We start from the raw sequence: 16,305 nt of genomic DNA, 5'->3' as shown, positions 1-16,305 counted from the left end.
CTTTCAGCAGTTGGAAGAAAGAGCAAGAAAGAAGGGTGTGGAGGTGGGAGGTGAACATTTGTTGAATACCCCTTGTGTGATAAGCATTTGATTAGGCACTTCTTTGTCTTTTTAATCTTCATAGCAATCAAGGCAGGTAGGTATCATCCCTATTTTACATGGTGGGGAAACTTCTCAGGGTCTAAGCAGGTAAGACTGGGATGGAATTCTGCTCTTTCCACTCTATCATACTACCTGCAAAGGAGGACCTACCCAGAGTTAACCACTCAACCTCAAAATCTTGCTCCATCATGTGGACATTTTTATGTATTGCCGCACCCCTTCTTCTGCCTTGTTAATCCTGTTACCTCTCTATCCTCTCACTGTAGTTGGGAGTACTGTTACTTTTAGTTTAGTTGTCTGAGCCCACTAGACCTTTGCCCTCAGCCAGAAGTTAACCATTTATGAACACTCTTCTCTACTTGGGAGTAGAATAATTAGCTTGTACAAACTCTCTTGGGTCCCAAGGACTGAGTTCCATCACAGACATCAGCTGAGTAGCTGCCAGTAGGAGCATCTGCTCAAGATGACGTCATTTATTCCTTACGCAGTCTCCACATGTTCCTGTAAAAGAAGGCCATGTGTGATGATGGCATTGCTAGCGGATAGTGTACAAGGAAACAGTCGTTTACATATAGACCGTTTTGAAAACTAGAATCTTATTTATGTTGGCACTTAAGAAAAAAGCACTACAGGCAAATGGAGGACAAATAGCGCCCACTCCTCAGGCCTGATATGGTTCTTGAGTAGCTCTGGAGAGGAGAACAGGAAGTTGTAATGTGCTGTAGGATTGACCATGCTGTGGGCTCCCAGGGCATCCCAGCTCAGTGAGGCTGTGCTCAGGCAGGTGCTGTCTCTAGAAGACATGGGATAAAATCAGTCCCACTCTGATGGAAGACAAGTAAACTGTTCTAATTGTATTCTAGTTCTCTAAGTGTGCCATGCTACAAGGTTCTGTGGCTGCAGATAAATCTCTGGGTCTCCTTCCCCTTTGTTCTATACCCTTGACACCACCTAACATAAACCATGTTCAGAACTACTTCTGAGATGTAATCTCTGGACATTGTTAGAGACTTTTGTAAATGTGAGGGTTGTTTTTTTCTTTTTTTGCATAAATTAACTCCATCAGCAGGAGAAGATGCTCTAAACCATTTCATTGTGTGTATGCTCAGTTGTGTCCAACTCTTTGCGACCCTATGGACTGTGGCCCCCCAGACTCCTCTGTCCATGGACTATTCCTGAAAAGAATACTGGAGTGGGTTGCCATTTCTTCTTCCAGGGGATCTTCCTGACCCAGGGATAGAACTCATGTCTCTTGTGTCTCCTGCATTGGCAGGAAGATTTTTTTTTTAACCACTGTGCCACCTGGGAAGCCTTTGCTTTATATATATATATTTGAAGACTCAAAAGCAAACATTAGGACAAATTTCCAAAGAGAAACTCAAAACGAGCAATAATGCATGATTTCTTCAGTGGACTCTCCCAGTCCCAGAGGAACATAGAGCAGTGGCTTTATTTAGAGGAATGGCTTTTTCCATCTTTTCTGGCAGATCATTATTCCTGATTAGCTACTAGACTAATGAATCCTAGAGTGAGTTTGGTACCTTCTAATAAGTTTTTATTTTTTTTATTTTTATTTTTTATTTTTTTGGGGCAAGATTTATTGTGATTGTGAACAGAGGAGAAGGGCTCAGTCCTTCTTGGCTGCTGCTTTCCTCATTGGCGGCCAAGACGTTGCTCAGCTCCTTTCTCTTCCTCTTCGCGCGGATATGTGTCCCCACCCTTTTCTTGATGAACTTGAGGGCCCGCTTGTCCTTGGAGACCTTGAGCAGCTCCATGGCTCGTCGCTCGTAAGGGGCGAAGCCACACACCTCCCGGATCATGTCCCGCACGAATTTGGTGTGTTTGGTGAGACGCCCGCGGTGGCGGCTGTGCCTCGGCTTGCCCACGTTCTTGGTCACCTTGTGACCCGTGTTGAGGCCCACGGCCATGGGGTAGCGCAGAGCCATGGCTGTTGTTCCACAATGGCTGCCGCGGCGGAAGGCGGTACCTTCTAATAAGTTTTTAAAAGAGGTAAGAGCCATTTGGCCTTAGTTATAAGTTGCAGGGGAAAAGGGGTGGCTTGCAAATGCTCCACATGTTATACTTTCCCTGCCGTAATTGACTTTGACTCAACCTGAAGCCCAGGAAATAGGGCACCCATGAGTGTGTGCTAAGGCATGCTGTGTTCTATGCGCATGCTCCATGCTCTAGCGTGCTCAGAATGCGTTCAGCTTCCAAAAGTCCAGATTCCATCTGCAGGGTGGGCTCGCTCTGTGATTCCTATCATGCTCTGCAAGATTCAGTTCCAGTTCACTAATGACTGCTCTCTGTATGTGTGTACATACTTATTTAAAAAGTAAAGTCTACAATTACATTTCCTAGTAAGTTTTATTAAATGAATACTTGTATTTGCACACAGTCCCTAGAGAGTAGGTTTGACAATAACTGGAAGAAAGACTGGGAAAAAAGTGGAACTTGGGTGAGTAAGTACGTAGATGAGGGGGACGAAGACTGTGTGGGTAGGAGAGCAGTTGAGAGGCCAGTGAAGTGACCGCAGGATTAGTTTAGGTTTAGTAAAGTCCCTAGGCTGCAGAATCCCATTAGATGGACTGGACTTTGTTGGTGCTGCATTCGTTTCCCAGTGTCCATTTGTTTGTCATCTTTTCTGATTTCACTCAGAATATGTGAGTCCGTGTTTCTCAGTCTCCAGCCTGGAAATTGATGTCTGGTTTTCTGATGTTTTGGTTGTTCTTAGCTCTGACCTCTGCTGGGTTTTGTTTTCATTTTTGCCTGTCTCTCTGGTGCTTTCAAAAGCACGTGCTGTGGTTGGCTAATATTTATGGGAACTGATTGGATCAAAAATACTACTTAGAGAAGGAAAAGTCTTCCTTAGTAACTCTTTGCAGAAGTCCCTTATATAGGAACTCTTCCTGGATTGAGGTTTCCATTTCTAGGTTGGTTAGGACCTTCTCAATCATCTCATGCCCTGGTGAATATTTTATCCACTCTAAGCACATTCACTTTGGTTGCATGTTCCTTTTGTGGCCCTTGTCAGATACTGTTATATAAGGAATTCTGAGAGAAAGAAGGTCTGATCTGGGACTTTTTTTTTTTTTTTGCTTCTTTAAAAAATTTTTTAAATTATGAAAATATGATAACATATTTATAGTAGACTTAGAAAATATAGAACAAGGTTACCTATAGTTCCACTATATATTATAATTTTTTTTAGTAGATAAATTAAGATTTTTAGTTGGAGTTTCAATATCAAACTCTCAAAAGTTAATAGAATCAAGATACAGAGAAGTAGAAGGAGAGAGTAGACCTGAAAAGCACTGTGAACCAATTCAACATAATTAAGATTTATACAGTTTCCACACAACAGTAGGATACAAATTCTATTCAAATTCCCATAGACTATAAACTAGGAGAGACTACTGGAACATATCCAGGGACATAAAACCAAGTGCAAAAATTTGATGGCATAAAGGTAATGGAATAATACAGAGTCTGTTCTCTTATCACTGTGGAAGTATGTTAGAGATCAATATCAAAAGATATTTGAAAATAGTATCCTAACATGAGATACCAGGTCACCGCAGGTGTTTGCCCCCAACCAGTGGTGATTCCTGCGCCCTGGCCAAAGTCAAGCCACAGGGAACTTTCTTCAGTGGAACTTGTGCCAATGGTATCTCAAGGAAAAGGGATAAGTAGGAGCCATTGTTCACTCTCCAGCTTGCTTATGCTTTTACTAATACCTGTGCCCTTATGGCAAGTTCTGTACTGTCAGTTGGAGAAGGGAAAATAACCACAAGCCTTGTTTACAGATGGTTTCAGTTGCTATGCTGGTGTCACCATTCTCGGCAAGTGGAGATGTACTATTCCTCTCATGTCAGAGAGGAACAGAGGAATTTGTAAATTACTTAATATTTTTTTCAATAAATAAGCAAAAAAAAAAAAAAAAAGAAAATAACCCACATATTTTCAAGTGACTTTTCAAGTCACATTTTCAATGTGACTTTTACCAGAGATCTTTGACTTAGTCATTAAAAGGTTCAATACAGTTAGAAGACTGGAAAAACATAGAGGGTGATTGCAGAGAAGAAAGCATTTTAAAGAGAAATTAATATCAAAATGAGAAATTAACATCAAAGGTTCTTTTAAAATACCATGTATTTGGAAATTATATGTCTACTTTTAAATGATGAGTGTATCTAAGGAGCCATAACAAGGACATAGCAAATGTTTGTAATAGAATAAAAATGAAAAGAGAATTTACCAGAATTTGTTGCATGCTGCTGAAGCTGCTCAATACAATCAAATATGATGTGGAGTCTTGAATAAGTTATGAAAACAAATAATGGACACTAGCATAAACTTTTTTGAAATTTGAACAAAATCTATATTTTAGTTAATAATACTGTATCACATGTTAATTTCCTATTTTTTAACAACATAGTATTTCTTTATATTCTCAGAATTGGATAAGCAGTTTCAAGCTTCATTCAAATTTTTTAAAAAAGATCACTAAGATAATAAATTTTCTAGACTTTTAGCAGTAATACTAGATGCCAAAATACTTGGAACTATATCAAAGTTTTGAGTGAATATAAGTTAGAAATCTAGCATTCTATTCATACTAAGTCAAACGAGTGGAATCAAAATGTCATAAATTTTTTAGCTAGGGAAAAATTCCCGAGTATTCTAAAATATGTATGTTATACATACTATATACATATATATACAAAAGATTTTCTATTACATTTGATAAAGGCTTGAGAGAGAACATTATAAAAAGAAGAGATGGAGAACTAGGAAAACAAACTAAATGAAGTGTGGACACTGAATGAATATGAAATAGAAAAAGTAAAACGATCTAGACAAAAATGAAAGATAATCATATAGTCCAGTTGTGTTTTTTTCTTCTTTTTAAAAATTTATTTATTTTAATTGGAGGCTAATTACTTTACAATATTGTAGTGGTTTTTGCCATACACTGACATGAATCAGCCATGGGTGTACATGTGTCCCCCATCCTGAACCTCCTCCCGCCTCCCTCCCCATCCCATCCCTCAGGGTTGTCCCAGTGCACCAGCTTTGAGTGCCCTGTTTCATGCATTGAACTTGGACTGGTGATCTATTTCACATATGGTAATGTACATGTTTCAATGCTGTTCTCTCAAATCATCCTACCCTTGCCTTCTCCCACAGAGTCCAAAAGTCTGTTCTTCATATCTGTGTCTCTTTTGCTGTCTCACATATAGGGTCATCGTTACTATCTTTTTAAATTCCATATATATGCGTTAATATACTATATTGGTGTTTTTCTTTCTGACTTACTTCACTCTGTATAATAGGCTCATTTCATCCACCTCATTAGAACTGATTCAAGTGCATTCTTTTTAATAGCTGAGTAATATTCCATTGTGTATATGTACCACAGCTTTCTTATCCATTCATCTGCCAATGGACATCTAGGTTGCTTCCATGTCCTGGCTATTATAAACAGTCCTGCAATGAACTTTGGAGCCCGGTTGTTTTTAAACATGGCTGCTCATTAGAAACGCATCTGGAGCTTTGGAGAAAAAAAGCAATACCTGGGTATTTGTATTCCTCAAAAAATTCCAAGATAATTCTGATATGCATCTGGATTTTAAAAAGTGATTACAGGTTTTTCTTTTAAATGGTAGTATTAGTGATATAGAATTCTACTATTTTCTGTTGACCAGTCATGATAAAACAGTATTAAGTGAATAATAGTTACATAATCACAATAGTAAAAGATGTTTATCAGTTTTCACAATAGTCAGATAAAAGATAATTATAATTGCAAGTCATAATGGGAACATGATTAACCTAACAATATAAAATAATTACATACAATTTGAGGGATTAAGCAGCGTGATGTAAGTGGAAGTGCATGCATGGACATGTTTTCATCCACCCAGCCAGTTTATGTCTTTTGGTTGGTGCATTTAATCCATTTACATTTAAGGTAATTATTAATGTGTGATCCTGTTACCAATTTCTTAATTGTTTTGGGTTTATTTTCTGTAGGTCTTTTCTTTCTCTTGTGTTTCCTGCCTAGAGAAGTTCCTTTAGCATATGTCATATAGCTGGTTTGGTGGTGCTGAATTCTCTTCACTTTGCTTGTCTGAAAAGCTTTTGATTTCTCCATCAAATCTGAATGAGAGTCTTGCTGGGTAGAGTATTCTTGGTTGTTAATCACTTTAAATACGTTGTGCCATTCCCTTCTGGCTTGTAGAGTGTCTGTTGAGATATCAGCTGTTAGCTTTATGAGAGTTCCCTTGTATGTTATTTGTCATTTTTCCCTTGTTGCTTTTAATATTTTATCTTTGTTTTAAATTTTTGTCAGTTTTATTACTGTGTGTCTCAGGGACTCTTCTCTGTGCTTCCTGGACTTGGTTGACTTTTTCTTTCCCATTCAGGGAAGTTTTTAGCTATTACCTCTTCAGATATTTTATCTGGTCCTTTCTCCCCCTCTCTGCTCTTTCTGCATGCTAAGTCACTCAGTTGTGTCCAACTCTTTGTGACCTTATAGACTGTAGCCTACCAGGGTCTTCTATCCATGGGGTTCTCCAGGCAAGAATACTAGACTGGGTTGCCATGCCCTCCTCCAGGGGATCTTCCTGACCCAGGGACTGATCCCATGTCTCTTATGTCTCTTGCATTGGCAGGCATGTTCTTTACTACAGTACCACTGGGGAAGCCTGGGACCCCCATAATGTGGGACTTTTTTATTGGTCGATTGATTGATTTTTGGCTGTGCTGTGTGGGCTTTTCTCTGGTAGTGGCAACTAGGGGCTACTCTCTAGTTGCTGTGTGCAGGCTTCTCATTGCAGTGGCTTCTCTTTGCAGAGCATAGGCACAGGCTTTACTAGTTGCAGTTACTGGTCTCTTGAGCATGGGCTCAATAGTTGTGGCACATGGATCTAGTTGCTCTGAGGCATGCGAGATCTTCCTGACCTAGGATTGAAGCCATGTCCCCTGCATTGGTAGGCAGATTTTTTACCACTGAGCCACCAGGGAGGCCCTACCCTGGGACTTAGAGGAGCTTGCAGATGAGTAGTGGGAGAAAAACTGATAAATACCTAACTGTAATGCAATGCAGAAAATAAGTGCATAAGGGAATGCTAGCCAAGGACTTTGGGGATTTACAGGAAGGAGGCAGCACATCTGATCGAAGGGATCAGCAAAAATACCAAGAAGGAAGGTGCATTTGCAGTGAGTCTTAAAGGAGTGAGCCAAGTCAGTGTCTGGAAAGCACTGGCACATTTTTGAAATAGCAGTTTGGTTTAGGTGGAGACCAGTGTGAGGTGAGGGTAGGAGCATCAGCTGAGGCCATGAGAAGGAGACAGAGTCAAAACCAGGCTGTTCTGTTGTTGGGGTAGATGCAGAAGGTATACATCTCTAGACTTTTTCCCCAAGAACATTTATTCAGTGTGGGCACGTGTGGGATTTCCATTTTGATTTCTCTTGAGCTGATCACTCAGTTCTTTTAGAGAGCTTTCCCTTTCTTTCTCTACTGAATGTATAATTTGTTCTAGAGAAAGAAAAGACTAGAAAGGAGGCTGGGCTCCCTGCGTGCTAGAGCATGAGGGGTCCTGATTGTAGGAGTGAACCAGGATCAGAGCAGTGCTTCAGGAAGGCTTGTTTGTAGGATTGAATTGGTAGGGGAGACAGGAAGGAGGCCCCCGCTGTTCTCAAAATGGGAGGAGAAAAGACTTGATCTAATCTGTGGATGATCATAATCTGTGGGAGGGAGCGCTGAAGGGCAAGGTGGAAATACAAGGTGACACTGAGGTTTCCAGCCTGGAAAGTTGAGAGAATGGTGATGCCATGGACAGAAAAATATAAGAAATGAGTATGAGCCTGATTTGAGATGGAGGACAGTGAGTTTGCCTTGGAACATGTTGGCTGTCCAGAGATAAACATTTGGGGGTCATTTGTAGACAGAAACTTTGAAATCATGAGAGTAAATATCACTAAAAAGAGAGAAAAAAGGGGCAGAAACCTGGAGAACCATCCTTTGGTGGATTGTGGAAGGGCTGGAGAAGCAGTCAGAGGAGTCCAAGTGAGCCAGGGAAGGCAGTGGCACAGGTGTTGGGGGAGCCCAGACCACCAAGGGGAGGAAGTCATTAGGGATTGGGAGGATGTCTGGAGCCTGGTGGGCTCTCCAGGAAGTCTTTTGAATTGAGAGAGACATAATATGATAGACTTAGTGGTTTAGTGGACTTTAGTGTCCCTAATGAAGGCAGTCAGTGGAGAGCAGCCACATGCAGAGGCTATGGAGCAAGGAGATGGTGAGGAAAGGGAGCTAGATCAATAGACTATTCTTGAATGTGACCTGATGGAGGGACTTGGAAGAGTAGCACTTCACTAGGAACATTTCTTTTTTAAATTTATTTTTAAAACTTTATTTTTATTGAATGAAAGAATCTTTAAATTCTATAATGCTTTACAGTTTTCAAAACATTCACACACATGATTTCATATAATCCCATAATAACCCCTTTTCCCCCTACTCCTATATTGCTTCCCTCCCGCCACTCCCACTGGTAACTACTAGTTTGTTATTTATATCTGTGAGTCTGCTTCTTTTTTTTGTTTTATTCACTAGTTTGTTGTAGTTTTTAGACTCCACATAGAAGTATTGTACAGTATTTGTCTTTCTCTGACATATTTCACTTTGCATAATGCTTTCCAAGTTCATCCATGTTGCTGCAAATGGCAAAATGCCATTCTTTTTTATGGCTGAGTATTATTCCATTGTATGTATATACACCATGTCTTCTTTATCCATTCATCATATGATGGACACTTAGGTTGCTTCCATACCTTGATAATTATAAATAACGCTGCTACGATCATTAGGACATATGTTTCTTTTCAAATGAATGTTTTGTGGGTTTTTTTAAAAATATATATATCCAGGAGTAGAATTGTTGGATCATATGGTGGCAGGAACATTTCTTTATTAGGTAAGAGAGACTTGAGAAGCCCAGGGAAGGGATGGATGGAAAGGAGAGAGTGAGGATAACTGATGGAGTGCGACCCAGCAGGATGGGAGGTGATACTCATTAGCCTGTAAGGAGGGGGAACTGGGGGAGGAAAGTGAGCCAGGCTGAGAAGATGGGAGTTCACAGGACAGAACCTGTCTTTTCAGTACTGCATGAAGTGAGGTTACCTGCTCAGAGGGAGGAAGTGTGGGTAAGCTTGTGGATATGAAGACGGTGACAAAAGCTCCTGTGCTGGAAGATGTGCAGAGGCAGCCCGAGATCAAGAGTCAAGCAGCAGAAACTGGGCAGAGACGGGGCAAGGTCACAGCTCTGTGTGTCAGGGGTAGCATCTTTACAGTTGCTGATTCTGGGCCCCAGGCTGGGCAGGAAGGCCAGGGAAATCAGGTGGAGGTGAGACAGGCCTGGAAGTCAGGAACAAAACATAAGGTTTATGGATGGGATGAGAGAGTAAAAAGGAGGAACTAGAGAGGAATGCTGTGGGATCACTTATTATCCTGTATTCCTCTCTCTTTATAAAATATGTAATATCTCTCCTTTATGCTCCCAGTCTTATACCCCTTATAATTTGTAACTAGCCTCTCACTGCTATTCTAGATGGTGTAATCTACAGTGCAGAAAAAATAAAATGGAAACTGATCCTAGAATGTACTGGCTGCTAAAATTGATTCCAGGCATTGTGTTAAGCATATTACATACATTATCTTATTTACTGCTCACAAAAATTCTCTGAGTTTAAAGAATAAGCTTTCAATATTCCTTGTTAAAGACAGTCACAGAGAGATTAGATAATTTGTTCAGGGTCACATGGCAAGAGAATGGTGAAATCAAGTTTTGGACCCAGGCAGGTTGACTTGAGCACTTAACCACTTTCCCAAATGGCCTCTGTGCCAAGACTTGCTGTAGGTGTCCTGGTGTGACCATATCACGTTTTATCAATTGCTCAAATTGTCTTGTAGTGGCAACTACTAGCTTTTGTTTTTGTCCCTATAGTTTGCAAATCATGTTCACACACATAATTTTCTTAGATCTTCACAACCCTCCTGTGATGTTTGCAGCCACGAACAGGATGGAAATCTTCAACTTGCCCATCTCTACAGAAATCAGTCCTGGAGGTCTTTTTGTCATTACAGAGTTGTGACTTTTTCTTCTTCCTCCCCCTCTTAAATACACTAACCTCCTTTTCTTAAAGGAGTTCTCTCTTCAGACCTTCTGCTTCTTTTCAGGCCATAGGACCCTGTACGTGGGGGTCCGGATGCCACTGGGCCGGCAAAGCCATCGGCACCACCGAACGCACGGTCAGAAGCACCGGAGACGAATGCGGGGCAAGGGAGCCAGCCAGGGGGAGGAAGGCCCAGAGGCCCTGGCCCACGGTAACACCTCGGGAGGGCGGGCGGGTGGGCGTCCACAGCTGGGAGTCCCCCGAGACTGAGGGCATGTGGGACGGACATCCAGCAGGTAGTGGTTTTCATTCTCTAGGCTTTCCAGCTTGCTTCAAAGAAGAAGAAATGCCTCTGAGAATCAAAAGTATCTGCCTGAAAACTTCACTGTTCAGGCCCCCAAATCAATACCCTAGAAGGTGAAATCGTTTGCTAGAGAATTAGCTATTCCTTTTGATCAAATTAATCAGATTTCTAGTTTCTTATGGGTTTTCTTCAAGTGGTCTTACTTAATTTTTTTCTTTTCATGAAACTGCTTCCAAAGAATGAAAGTGGAAGTTGCTGAGTCATGTCCGACTCTTTGCAACCCCATGGACTATACAGTCCATGGAATTCTCCAGGCCAGAATACTGGAGTGGATAGCCTTTCCCTTTTACAGGGGATCTTCCCAACCCAGAGATGAAACCCAGGTCTCCTGCATTGCAGGCAGATTCTTTACCCGCTGAGCCACCAAGAATACTGGAATGGGTAGCCTGTCCCTTTTCCGGGGAAACTTCCTGACCCAGGAATTGAATGAAGGGCTCCTGTATTGCAGGAGGATTCTTTACGAACTGGCTGTCAGGAAAACTCCAAAGAATAGGTTTTTTTTTTTTTTTTTAATTCTGGGAATAAAGAAATCTTTTTGATCTGAATGCAGGATTGCCTTTATGTGTTTCACAAGCTGGAAGCCCCCCAGGTGCACTGAGTGTGGTAGGATGCTATTTCTGTCCCAAGTGGAGGTTGGGAGCAGACCTTTCTCTGTGGCTGCTTTTCCAGACACACCATCTCAGCGTGTTCAGTTCATTCTTGGCACTGAGGAGGATGAAGAACATGTGCCTCATGACCTCTTCACAGAGCTGGATGAGATCTGTCTGAAAGAGGGAGAAGATGCTGAGTGGAAGGAGACAGCCAGGTGAGGCCCTGAGTAGCCTGGGTCAAGGTTTGCTGGGGTAGGCAAATGTGTACGTTTCCATGAGTGACAGGTCTGCCTGCCTTTTATTTCTTCATGGGAGACGTGATGACTGAACATGGGCACTGACGTTCTAGGGTCTTGCATGGGAAGTCTTGATGTTGGCCTCTTTGTCGTGTCTGTGGTAACACCTGTTCCAGTTGACCTTGAGCTGGGGATTGGTGACAGAAACATGGAACAGGGGGTCCTCTCTCACTTGTTCCTGGGCTCTTTATATTGTATGTCTGACTTGGAAGATGCCTGAGGGGGCCACCTTGGCCTAAACCTAGCCCAACAGACATAGCCTTTTCCTATGGGTGAGCCATAGCATCATTTTTTTTTTTAATTCTTTACTTTATTTGGCTGTGCCAGGTCTTAGTTGCACCATGGGAGCTTTTAGTTGCAGCACATAGGAACTAGTTCCCCAAACAGGGATCAAACCCAGGCTGCCTGCATTAGGAGCATGAAGTCTTAGCCTCTGGACCATCAGGGAAATCCCAATCATTTGAGGTTTAATTCACTGGAGATTGCGTAATTTTTGAGACATCCTATGGGACAATCCAACTTCATAGAGACCTCGGGGTAATATCCAGCCTGATGGTAGGCTTCCCTTGATTAGAGAGTGAATATGCTTGTCTAAGGCTCATACCCAAGAATAACTCTCAGATGAACCAAGCCCATGTCTAGGGTTCCTCTAGTAACTGACAAGTGAGCCTTCTGGGTGATACAAAGCCAGCGTGCTTGAGCCTCAGGGAAGAAGATGAGGGATAACCAGCAAACCATGGCTCAATGTCTCACTGAAACAGTTCTTCCTGGATGTCTGATGTGTTCAATGAATAGAGAGGATTAAACAAACCAATTAACCTCATACCAAACAAGAAGGCAATTAGCCTTAACATCCTGTCTTTGCAGACTTCTGAAGGTCACACAGACTTTTTAACAAAGAAAAATATGATCATTTTATTAATGTGATTTGTCAGTGTATCCAAATGATATAGATTAGATCTATTTTTTTAGTTGTACAAGTAATGCATGCTCACTGTACAAAATGAGAAAATAAGGATAAGCAAAAAGAAAATAAAAATTAATACCCCAGGGATAATGAATATAACATTTGGTGTCTTATATATGTATGTGTTGTATTTTAAGATTTTCCTTTCATAAAAATGGAATCAAGCTATACTCAATTTTGCAGTGGTTTGTAACCTACTTATTTCACTTGCCAATGCATGCTGAACATATAGATTCGATTACAGGGTTCAGTGTGATTATTCAGGTACCTTTCTTTGTGACCTACATTAAAAATCCTCTCCTGAAAATTCTTCATTTTCTGTTTTTGGCATCTCTTTGTCATGCTTTCAGGTGGCTGAAGTTTGAAGAAGATGTCGAGGATGGGGGAGAACGATGGAGCAAGCCTTATGTGGCAACCCTTTCACTGCACAGTCTCTTTGAGTTAAGAAGCTGTCTTATTAATGGGACGGTCCTTCTGGATATGCGTGCAAATAGCATAGAAGAAATCTCAGGTAAGATTAGGGGAGAGAAAGCAGAGGATCGTTTGTGGTGTGATGTGGAGGAAAGAAAGAAGAATGTGGCTGTTTGTGCTTGGGCAAGTCACTTACCTTCCTGACCTCAGCACCTTCAGCTCTGGGATGGATTTCTTCCCTGCCTATTCCACAGGCTTGTTCTGGGATGCAAATGACATGGAGTGTGGTTTTCCATTTGCCTGTTTGTTTAGCAAATATCATTTTCTATCTATGCTTGATTATGTACTAGGCACAGGATACGATACAGTTTCTACCCTCAAGGAGCTCACCTTCTAGTGGGGAAAATGTGTGTGTGTGTTATTCTCTCAGTCGTGTCCAACTCTTTGCAACCCCATGGACTGTAGCCCACCAGGCTCCTGTGTACATGGAATTCTCCAGGCAAGAATACTGGAGTGGGTTGCCATTTCCTTCTCCGGGGGGTCTTCCCAACCCAGGGACTGAACCCACGTCTCCTGCATCGCAGGCAGATTCTTTACCGTCTGAGTAAAGATGAAGCTTTTACTCAGGGAAGTAAAGTAAAGTAAAGGGCTTTCCTTTATCAGGGAAGCCCCAGTGAGGACAATAGCCATAGGGCAATTAAAATAAGTGCAACAACCAAGCTCTGGTTTGGTAATAAGTGTGACTGGGAGCTCTGCAGAGAAAAGTGAAAGAAAGATTTTTCAATATGGCAACTAGGAAAAACATGTATGAAATTGAGCCAAAGGACTCCCCACTTCTTCAGCATGATGTAAAGGGGAGATACCTGATGGAGTTTCCTAGTACAGGAGAGTATAAGTCATTGTGTTTGGGGAATGGAGTTTGAGAAACACCTGGGTGCATGTAAGGCTTTTCCTCGGCTTGGCTCTGTTTGGTTGGACAGATTTTTAAGTTTCTTCCAGCTTTTCTTCATTACAAGTATCCAAGTAATTCTGCCTGTCTGGGATCACATAGGGACCTGAGGAGAGGTCTTACCGATGGGATCTTGTGTTAGCACCTTAGTTACATCTGTGAAGACTCTCTTTACAAATGAGATCATGCTCATGGGTTCTGGGGAGTTAGTATATAGTACACAGCATCTTTTGAAGGGGCGCCATTCAACCCACAACAAAAGAAGAGAGGAGTTCAGTTCATCAGTGTCGGATGCTGCAGAGAGGTCCGATGAAGTAAGAACTGGAAGCATCCACCAGATTTAGCAACTGGAAGGTTGTTGATGATTTTATCAAAAGCGGTTTCATTGAGGCAGCCACATTGCAGCAGGTGAGAAATTTTTCTTTTGAGAAGAAATAGAGAGCAAGTGCATGTGCGAGAAAGGGAAGGCAACAGATAAAGGGAGACCAGGGATGGATGTTCTTCTTCTGTTTTTTCTTTCCCAAGATGAAGTATCCTGAAGCATGTTTATATTGTGGGACAAGGAGAACCAATCAATCTAAAAGTTAAAGAGAGAGAAGCTTGGATCTTTGGCTTGAGTATTTGAAATAGATTTTCTTTTATTTATTGCTTCTAACACTTGGATAGTCATGGATGGAGCTGGAGTTGAGAATAGGTTGGAGTTTGAGAGAGGCGGTGGCAGGGGGGTGGATATGTAGGGTTTAAGTAAAATAGCTATGGTTCTTCACATTAGGAACCTGAGGTATTCATGTTAGTGATAAGGGTGGGTAAATGGTCTCACTTGTAGTGAATCAGCACTTTATATATCTTATTAATTTTTCACAACTATCTTCTAAGGATCATATTCACTTCATGTTACAGATGAGGAAACTGAGGTACAGAGAGGTTATCACACAGAAAGTGGTAGAAGAGGGTGGGAGAGATGTGGACGTTTAGCTCTAGAATACATGCCGTTGACTTCTATGCCAGCTGCCTTTCAGCAGCAGGTGTGGGGATTTTCTCCCCCTCAGTTCTGCTGGACTTGGCAGGTCAAGATTGATGCTTGGTATTAATTGTCTTGAGGGCTTAATTAAGAACAAATTAATTATTTTTATGGATTCTACCTTCAGTCACGTGGCCTTCTACAGTTATAGTTTCTCTTGACAATCACAGCAATGTTAAAATCTCAGAGGAAGAGAACCTAGAGGAACTTTGGCAAATGATAGAACAGAATGGCAATCATGTGGACATTTGAGTCAGACAGTCTGGGATTTGAATCCAATCTCTGCAACTCACTAGATGTGAGGTCATGGGGATTTTGTAATTTTGGGGCCTCAGTTTCCTGATCTGTAAAAATTATTATAATACCACCTACTTTTCAGAGGTTTTATAAGGATCAGATTAGATCATTATGTAATAAGTTCAGAATGTAGTTCCTGGCACATGTTAAGTGCTCAATAGTTTCCATTTATAAAAGTAATGATTTGTTACATGAATAACATGTAAAGTGTCACAGCTGCTATCAGCAGTTAGCTCTTTCAGGCACTGATACAGAGACTGTAACCTCAGTGACCCTGGTAGAACTGCTTCCTCCTACTCCGTGTCCCTCACCTCACCTGACCTTGCCTTCTTTGGAATCACTGACCATCAGTTTGAGTGTTCATGTTAGCACCTGCCTTCCAGACCTGATCCTGGACCAGCAGGAGCTGTTCAGTGACCTGAATGACAGCATGAGGGTTAAAGTCCGGGAAGCCCTTCTCAAAAAGCATCATCATCAGAATGAAAAGAAGAGAAATAACCTCATCCCCATTGTTCGCTCCTTTGCTGAGGTTGGCAAGAAGCAGTCTGATCCACATTCAATGGATAAACATGGTAAGATTATTAGGAGTAACTGCTTTCTGTTTAGATTAATAAGACATTTAGGCACTAGTTGGAGATGCTGAGTTACTAGAGGGTAGGAACAGCATTTCTCTAATATGCTTTCATGCTCACTTAGACACAGTCCTTTTTGAGGATCAGCAAGATGGGTGGCTGGGACTGGCGACCATCATCTCTTGTGGCACTAAGGATGCATGCCTCAGATACATTTCAGTGGACCTCAGGGGAAAGGTTTGTGCCCCAGAATGGCCTCAGAACTGATGTGACTTGGGGAGTGTAGGGAAAGGTCAAATTAGCCAAGATGGCCTGGTCAGGCTCTCTCACCCCATGCCCTCTTACTCTTGCCCCACATTTTATAATAATGATTCTATATCAGCTGAGATCACTTATAGCAATGTAGTTGCACATTCTGAGATACTCAATTGCCTGCAGCCTACTTTTGTTCTGTAAGCGTATATAAGCTTCACTTGGCATGCCAGAGAGAGAGAGAGAGTTGGCTGTGCTGCTGGGGGGCTATGTATGGCTGCATTATGGTGGTGAGGCTGCGTTAA

The 16,305-nt window shown here is 41.7% G+C and overlaps 1 protein-coding gene and 1 pseudogene across 14 annotated transcripts in view; one reads left to right on the top strand and one right to left on the bottom strand.

Annotated features, from left to right (window-relative positions):
* Nucleotides 1-16,305, top strand: part of SLC4A8 (solute carrier family 4 member 8) — a 111,245-nt gene that overhangs the window by 47,850 nt on the left and 47,090 nt on the right. For all 14 annotated transcript variants that reach the window (XM_015471003.3, XM_059886875.1, XM_059886878.1 and 11 more), the window contains 4 exons: nucleotides 10,346-10,492; nucleotides 11,315-11,450; nucleotides 12,849-13,009; nucleotides 15,560-15,748. In XM_015471003.3, the coding sequence (XP_015326489.1) occupies nucleotides 10,375-10,492; nucleotides 11,315-11,450; nucleotides 12,849-13,009; nucleotides 15,560-15,748 (604 nt within the window). In that variant the 5' untranslated portion in view covers nucleotides 10,346-10,374. The remainder of the gene's footprint in view (nucleotides 1-10,345; nucleotides 10,493-11,314; nucleotides 11,451-12,848; nucleotides 13,010-15,559; nucleotides 15,749-16,305) is intronic.
* LOC100296205 (large ribosomal subunit protein eL36-like) lies at nucleotides 1,691-2,084 on the bottom strand (annotated as a pseudogene).

This window comes from Bos taurus, chromosome 5 (assembly GCF_002263795.3).
Source record: "Bos taurus isolate L1 Dominette 01449 registration number 42190680 breed Hereford chromosome 5, ARS-UCD2.0, whole genome shotgun sequence".
Classification (NCBI taxonomy): Eukaryota; Metazoa; Chordata; class Mammalia; order Artiodactyla; family Bovidae; genus Bos; species Bos taurus.
Note: the sequence above shows the minus strand (reverse complement) of the source record. Positions and strands in the feature narration are given on the sequence as shown.